The sequence below is a fragment of the Nannospalax galili genome, unplaced genomic scaffold (assembly GCF_000622305.1).
Source record: "Nannospalax galili isolate Female #2095 unplaced genomic scaffold, S.galili_v1.0 scaffold150, whole genome shotgun sequence".
NCBI classification, from domain to species: domain Eukaryota; kingdom Metazoa; phylum Chordata; class Mammalia; order Rodentia; family Spalacidae; genus Nannospalax; species Nannospalax galili.
Genome location: NW_008329320.1, coordinates 2,794,764 through 2,802,672, shown reverse-complemented (window position 1 = coordinate 2,802,672; position 7,909 = coordinate 2,794,764). Strand labels below are relative to the sequence as shown.

The 7,909-nt window shown below is 41.3% G+C and overlaps 1 protein-coding gene across 1 annotated transcript in view; it reads left to right on the top strand.

Moving 5' to 3' along the window:
* Nucleotides 1-227: 227 nt before the first annotated feature.
* Sub1 (SUB1 regulator of transcription) overlaps nucleotides 228-7,909 on the top strand; it is a 14,445-nt gene continuing 6,763 nt past the window's right edge. Inside the window, exons 1-3 of the mRNA XM_008835481.3 lie at nucleotides 228-317; nucleotides 2,493-2,565; nucleotides 5,558-5,680. Of these exons, the coding sequence (XP_008833703.1) occupies nucleotides 2,494-2,565; nucleotides 5,558-5,680 (195 nt within the window). The 5' untranslated portion in view covers nucleotides 228-317; nucleotide 2,493. The remainder of the gene's footprint in view (nucleotides 318-2,492; nucleotides 2,566-5,557; nucleotides 5,681-7,909) is intronic.

Below are 7,909 nucleotides of genomic sequence, written 5' to 3'. Positions count from 1 at the left end.
TCAATGAGGAAGTACAAGGCTTCGTGCTTGTCCTTCATGTTTCATTCGCACCTCCTTTCCTTTCAGGTCGGGCTCAATGTCGTGACATCTCACTTTGGTGGCATGTTGGTTTTAGAAGAATCCATTCAAAGGATGTGCGACTGTCCCTTTAAGGCCCTGGAAAGGGTCGGCGGTCTGGTAAGGCGGTGAGGCCACGCCCCATCACGTGTCCGTTGTGCTATTGGGGCGGGGCCAGCGCCTCTAGGCTGCCATCACTTCCGCTTCTCTGTCAGTCCGGAGCGAGGGAGCTGGAGGCTGTTGGACTGCAGTAGCGGAGCGTGAGTGCGCGGGGCCCTAGGCCCGTTCTTCGAGGCCCGGGCCAAGCTAAGCCGATCCCGAGTCTCCCCGCCGGGCCGCCGCGGCTCTCCGCTCCCCTCGCCCGCCACAGCCGCGAGAAATGGCGGCCCTGAGCGGCCTCCGCCTTCTCTGCTCGGCTTCCCCGAGCCCAATTCTCGCGCCCTCGCGCTGTGGCCCCGCGTGGCGGTCGCCCGGGGGCCGAGCCGGAGCGGTGGGCGGGTAGCGCGGGCGGGTCGGTGGCCGCGCGCCCCTTGGACAATGCGGCGGTGCTCCGGTGACGGGCGGGGCCTGAGTCGCGCGGTGTCCGCCGGCCCCACCTGGCCCGCGGGCTCGACGGGCCCGGGAGACCGCACCAGGGCTTCGACGGAGGCACGGCTGCCGTCCCGGGCCACACGCCTGGGCTGCGGGGCGAAGGAGCGTGGTGCGAGGAGAAAATGGCGCTGGCGCAAGGCCCTCCTCGCCCGCACGCCCTCCGCGCCCCACGCCCCCTGCCTGCGAGCCGTCAGCCCCCCTTCCTCCCACCCTCGGCTTCCCCGAACGCCCTGCACCCCTTTCCTCCCGTTTTTCACCTCGTTTTTGCTAACCGTGCGAAACTCGGCTTCGTATATACCACTGTGACCTCCTTATTTAACCGTCTGCGTGTTTACGAAGTCCCACCCCTCCCCCAACCGTAAAGGCTCAGTAGGTTAAAATCACAATATGTCCAAAGGGCCGGCGAGTTGCCATACATAGCTTTCTCCTTGGAGAGATTTGGGTTAGGAAAGAGTGGTTCTTTGAAATAGTTTTTAAGATCTTGCTTTCTAAGGTAGATTTATTTGGATTAAATAGAGGGGGTTCTTGGAAATTTTAGGTCCCTAGATAGCTTTTCTTGGTGGTAACGTCTGGCTGTTTGCAAATGAAAAACAGGTTATATACAGTTGAATTCTCTACTGAAAACAAGGTTTTAGGTAGTTGCATGAGCAGCTAGTATAGGAAACAAACTTGATTTTGAGGTTAGGTTGTGAAATGGAGCAGTAAGAGGAAAAGTGAATGGAACTGGTTATGAGCGTTACTGCTCCCCTCTGCGTTTATTCCAGTTATATTCAGCGTGATTGGGCAGCATAATTGAAGCATTTTGAAGTTAATGGACAGGATGGGGACGGCCCTTTTTTACCTTGCCCTCTTGTGGAACATTGTATGCCTTTGCTAATGCAAATTTGGTCTAGAGAGCATTTTTTTTTTTTTTTTGATGTCGATTGTACTTTTAGTGTGGTAGGGTGTGAGGAGAAATTAAAGTCTTTTATTCAACATTTACAGAATACATTGTGTTTATTAGAGTCAAACGGAAATTAGTCTCTTAATGAGATGGAGAGAGCAAAAGACAGTTTGATAATTAGCATTTTGCTACCTGGTGTTACCACCTGGTATAAGTATCTTAGGAAGTTAGAACATGCCTTGGTATTCCTTCAAATCTGGGGCTTAGACATGAAGACAGTCTGCCCTTTGCTTTTTCAGGAATAAGTAAACATCAAGCTCTGAGCTGTGTCCCTGTCAGATGGAGTTTTACCCTTCATATAAAATCTTTCAAATTTTATTTGTATTCTAGAGTAATAATCTGTGCAAAATATTGTGAATTATAAATAATGTGAACTCTAATTAGTACCTGTTATTTTGTCCCAAAAGGCAATTTTAGGGTATACAAAGTGGATAAAGGATGATTAATAATGGCAAGATAAATTAGATTATCACATTTTTATAGTACAGTTTGTCCTACATGGGGGCTGGTCCTTTGAGTAATTCTACATCAGGTCTAATCCTAGTGTGATGTGTAAAGCAGTGGTGACTAGCTGCTTATGTTTCTTCTGATTTTAGAGTACTTGCTCTCAGCTGTTTTCCTGCAGTCTACCCATACACTTCATAATCTCTAAAATTAAGCCTTTAAAAGACACGTTGACTTTGAGAAAGAGGTGAAGGACTGTGCAGATGACATTTACTGTTTTGTTTTACTGGGGTCAGAATAGTTCACTCTTGTTATTGGCAATTTAAACGTGTTCAGTGTAACAACTTCCTTACCACAAAATGGCTGAATGAGCCATTTGGTTTTTGACTGGAAAAGAGAGATGCTGATGAAGGTAGTGGAGCAACTTGTAAATTATTCATGTATTTTTTTCTTTCAGAATGCCTAAATCAAAGGAACTTGTTTCTTCGAGCTCTTCAGGCAGCGATTCTGACAGTGAAGTTGAAAAAAAGGTGATTTACTGTACCAAGTTTGTGATGCTTAATTCAACAATATTGCCAACATCCAGTTCTGAAGGATAGTGAAAGGCCTATTAGTGTTCTTTTTTTTTTTAAGACAAGGTTTTGCTCTGTAGCCCAAGTTACCTCCAGTATTTGATCTCCTCAGGGCTGGGATTATGCACGTGCCACCAGTGTGGGCTCCAAATGTAAAAATGAGAATGTAAAATGGGAATTTAAATGAAAATATAAAAGAGAATTTAAAATTAAAATATTTTTGAAAGTATAGGTGGCATATGACCACTTGAGTAGACAGTCTCCTTTCCAAACTCACTTGTGGGGTTTAAATCAGGCTTAACAGGCTGTCTCTGCAGTATTGGGAGTTATACCTGGGACCCTGTGTGTTCCATGCAAGTATACCATTGAGCTGTATCCCCAGCCCTCTTTTAAATTTGAGACAGGGTCTCACTAAATTGTCCAGACTGACCTTGGAACTCTTTCATTCTCTTGCCTCAATCTTCTGAGTATTGAGATTACAGGCCTGTGCCACCAGCCCCAGCTCAGTCTAAATAGGTCTTCAGTTGAGCACCTTTAGAAATCTAAGGTTGCAGAAACGCTTCCTTAGACTCTAGAGGACTGGAATCCTTATTAGACCAAAGACGTTGTCATTATTAAGTAATCTGTTGTCATTTAAAAATCTGTCTAATCTGGGCTGGTGAGGCAGCTCAGTGGGTAAAGGCCTTTGCTACCAAACCTAATAATTAATAATCTTGAGTTTGATCCCTAGGTGAAAGTATAGAGCCTCCACAATGTTGTCTCTGACCTCCATCCTTATGTTGATTTATATATATGTATATATGCCTAATACACACATCACGAATATTCCACACATAGTAATAATAATTTTAAAAGCCTGCCTGATCTTTAGTCAGTAAGTAGTAGCTGATGAGCCAAATGACTGAAGTTTTGGTTTTGTCAGATTTCTCAGTGACTGCCGCTTCCCCCATTGCTGACTTTTAGTCTTGGTACATTTTAATTTGAAAGTTATTTGCTTGTTAGTTAAATTCTTCAGTACAGCTAACGTGAAATTGCCCATTTTGTCAGAATAGGCTTTTTCTCCATTTGGTGATGACTGTTCTATAAGCTTCCTTCACTAATTGAGCACATCAGTGACACATAACTGAGCAGCTCATCCTGTGGTCAAGACTTCCTTCCACATATAGCTATATCTTGATATAATTTATCCTAGAAGTGGATTAAGTTGTGTTATTCCTCATTAGTTTATCTGCTTCATGAAAATATAGTTGTTAGACCTGCGATTTCTAAAAGTTTATTTTTGAGTAACAGCAGGCAGGACTGGTGATGTGCAAGCTCAAATTGGTAGAGTTGAGCATGCAAAAAGCTCCATCCCGAGTACTGCATAAACCCTGCATGGTGGTGCAGGCCAGTAATCCCACCACTCTGGAGGTGGAAGCAGGATCAGAAGTTCAGTGTCACCTGGGATACATAAGATGCTGATTTTTAAAAAAAAGCGACCCTCGTCTTTTTTTTTTTTTGCTTCCTAAAATCAGTACTACTACCTAACAAAAAAGGGAGCTTTTATGGGAAAATTTTGGGCAAGTTGGAACCAGTAAATGTCAATATAGAACATAGTATCACCTGTAAGGTTGAAATAAGGCTTCAAAAACGTACATAGACACACTTAGGAGAGCTCTTTAAAATGTGTATCAGTGTAACATCTTAGGAGAGCTCTTTAAAATGTGTATCAGTGTAATATCCAAGTGTGTTTATAGGGAAATTTGTATTTAGGTTTTTAAAAAAATTAAAAAAAAAATTATGTGTATGCGTGTATTGCCTGCGTGTAGATAAGTGCACCCTGTGTGTCGTGAAATGCCTGCAGAGGACAGAAGAAGCTGCCGGATCCCCTAGAACTGGAGTTACGGACAGTTGTTAGCTGCCATGTGGGTGCTAGGATCTAAACCCAGGCCTTCTGCAAGAGCAGTCAGTGTTCTTAACCGCTGAGCCATCTCTCCCACCCCTGAATTTAGGTTTTTATTTGCCAGCCATGCACCAGTCCACAGAATTGCCTTCTGCTTGTTAAGCTGATTTTTTTTGCAGTTCCTTTCATAATACTATTAATCCTGTAAGCATTTACATTAAATACATCCATGCTTTTCATTTCATGGTTTACTTATCTAATTGACATGGTAAATTTAGTAACATTAAAATACTAATTTATACTTTTCCACTAAGGAACTTGACTGCCCTCTATTGTTTGGGTTGGGAACTTTTGTAGTTTTTATGAACTGGTAGCACATTTTGAGAATGAGGCTCTAGAAAACTTTATAGTAGTGCTACTTTGAAAGGAGTATTCTGAATTTGAATGCTGGTCTTATAGTATTGCCTGTCTTTAGTTAATTTGTTGTGCTGAACTTTTTGAATTGCCTCCCAGTTCCTGGTGTAAAATAACTCTTTGCCTTTGTCTAAGCAAACATGCTTGAAAACAGTTCAAATTCCTTTTGGAATAGGCAAGGCGTTAATAAATATTCATGTTTTAGAAGAAGTTGGTTTTGATTGTTTGCTTTTTGAAACAGAGTTTTTGTATAGCCCACATTGCTCTCAAACTCATGATCCTCCTCCTTCAGCCTCAGTTAAGATTATAGCTGTGTGCCACAGTGCTTGGGTAAAAAAAGAAAAGACTAGCTTTTAGTAGACTTGTTTTCAAAATTTTATTCAAAAATAGTGAGCTGTTTTCTTTTTTCCTTCCAATGAAATCTTATGTGGTTTCGAGTCCACAAAATCACTGCTCTTCTAATGTTTGAGGTATCTTTGGGGATCCTGAGAAATAGAATGTTGTTAAGTGCAGGTTAGATGGTTATGTCCTATAAATATACTCAGGGTTTTCCTTTTAATGAATCGATAAGTTCTTCTGACGCTTCAAGTCTTCAATTGATGAATGTCATGTGTTTGTTATTTATATGGGTATATTCTTGCCTTTTCTTTGAAGTTAAAGAGGAAAAAGCAAGTTGCTCCAGAAAAACCTGTAAAGAAACAAAAGCCTGGTGAAACTTCAAGAGCTTTGGCCTCTTCCAAGCAGAGTAGCAGCAGCAGAGATGACAACATGTTTCAGGTAAAGCTGGTTATTTCCTTCAGTCCTGTGGAATACTGATCTGAAGAATGTTTATATTTAAAAAAAAAATTTTAATTTTATCTATATGAGTGTGTTGCCTACATATGGATGTAAGTGCACCCATATTTTGTAGTGCCTACAGAGGCCAGAAGAGGGTGTCAGATCCCTTGGAACTGGAGTTACAGTTGTTAGCCACCATGTGGGTGCCGGGAATTGAGCCTGGGTCCTCTGCAAGAGCAGCAAGTACTCTTAACTGCTGAGCTATCTCTCCAGCCCCGAATGTTTGTGTTTTATTTGGTACCACATCACAGTCTGTTTATTAACATATATAAACAAATTAAAAATGAAGATAATTTATACAATTCTGGACTGTTAAAGTCTGGAAGTCTGGAAGTTTTGCTATATTTAAAACAATGGAAATATGAATGTTCTAGAAATTCAAGAGAAGATTGAGATCTGTACCTTTGGAAAGCAGAGTAGGTTAGTTGAATATTGGACTGTGAAGTATAAATAATAGAATTTAGAGATGAAGCACTTTGACCTAAGTTTGACCTCATAAGAAACAGATGGCTGGGGGTATAGTTCAGTTGTAGAGTGCTTTAGTTGCATTTTTGAGGCTTTGCGTATGCTCCCCAGCATTGGAAAAAGAAAAAAAAAAAAAGATTGAATAGATAAGGGGGGGTGGTTAAAAATACCAGAAGGCTAGGTAGCTTTTCTTGAGTTCCCTAAGGGGAGTGGCATTGGAAGGAAGGAAGTGAAGCTGTGAGAGCTGAGGTGACTACAGGTTTTAATCTGTATTTGATAAGGAAGAAGTAATGATGATAACAAAGATGGGACTGAAGAATGGAAATCTTGGCTGGGAAATATTCTTGTAGGATTAAAAGCATGGTTTACTAAAGCCATTCACTGAAGAAAGCATAAAGCAGAGTAAAAAGAGACAGTTGAGTGTGTATTGGGTTATTTTCAAATAGGATAAGAGAAGAAAGAATGTAAGTCAAGACAAGATGGTGAAAGAAAATTAAGAATGAAGTTGTGGAAATAAGAAATAGACAAAATGCAGATTGGTTATTTACAGATTGAAATCCTCTCATTTTTGTGTAATTTGCAGGTACTAGGGGCAAACTAGGTTAATTTGATAGAGAATGTAGTTGTAAAGGTATGTAATGAGGAATTGCAAAAAGGCTGTTACTGCTTTGAATGGATAGTAGATTGGATGTTTACTGTGTTTTATATTTCATTCAGGCTTTGCCAGGCTATGAACTGTAGTAGTAAGCCACACGAATGTGGCCTGTAACCACATGGAATTTAAAGGACCTACAATTAGACACTCACATGCATAGTAAAAGTGATAAGGCCTGAGAAGGAATGGGGCAATTATGGGAGAGTAGGTGTTGTGGGAACCTCATTCTAAGGAAGTGGCATTTAAACTTTGAAATGTGAAGATGGAGTCACCCATGCCAAGTGTACGTATGGAAGAGGAAAGAGCTTGGATGGAGTGGGAGTTGTAGCCTTGGCTGAAGCCTGGAAATCTGGCTGAGAGGTCTGTGGTGAAGAAAACGAAGGGCAACTCTAATAGGACTTGCTTATTGGAAGCCATATTTAGGAGTTTGTTTCCTTCTGAGCACAGTGAGAAGCTGTTTTGGGGGTAGAATGAAATATAAAATCTGCAAGAGTATTTCTTTCTTAGACTTACTGTGTAGGGTGAAGAACTGCTTTGGAATATTTAACAGTATTTTTAGGCATCTAGTCCTATCTTGGCTTTTCTTTTTTTTTTTTAAATAAATATGGGGATGGTGTTTTTTGAGAGAGGGCCTCACCAGACAGCCCTGGCTGGCCTGGAACTCCCTATATAGACCATGCTAACTTTGATTTGTAGCAGTTTTGCTTCTGCTTCTCAAGTGCTGGGACTGTAGGCATGTGCCACTATGCCCATCTCAACTCTTGCCTTTTTTCTGGTTTGATTTTTTTGATGTAGGCTCTCATAGAACATAGGCTGGCCTTGATCTCACTGGAGCCAAGCAAAGCTTTGAACTCCTGCCTCTGCCTTCCAAGTGCTAGGATCAGAGATGTGTGACATCACATTTGGCTTATATATGAATTTTTACTTTTCTTTTGTCCCTAGTTTTATAAAGGAAACAGAAACTCAGGTTTTAGAGACTCTATTTTGTTAATTTATGTATATATATATATATATATATGTATACACACATAGATACATATATATATATA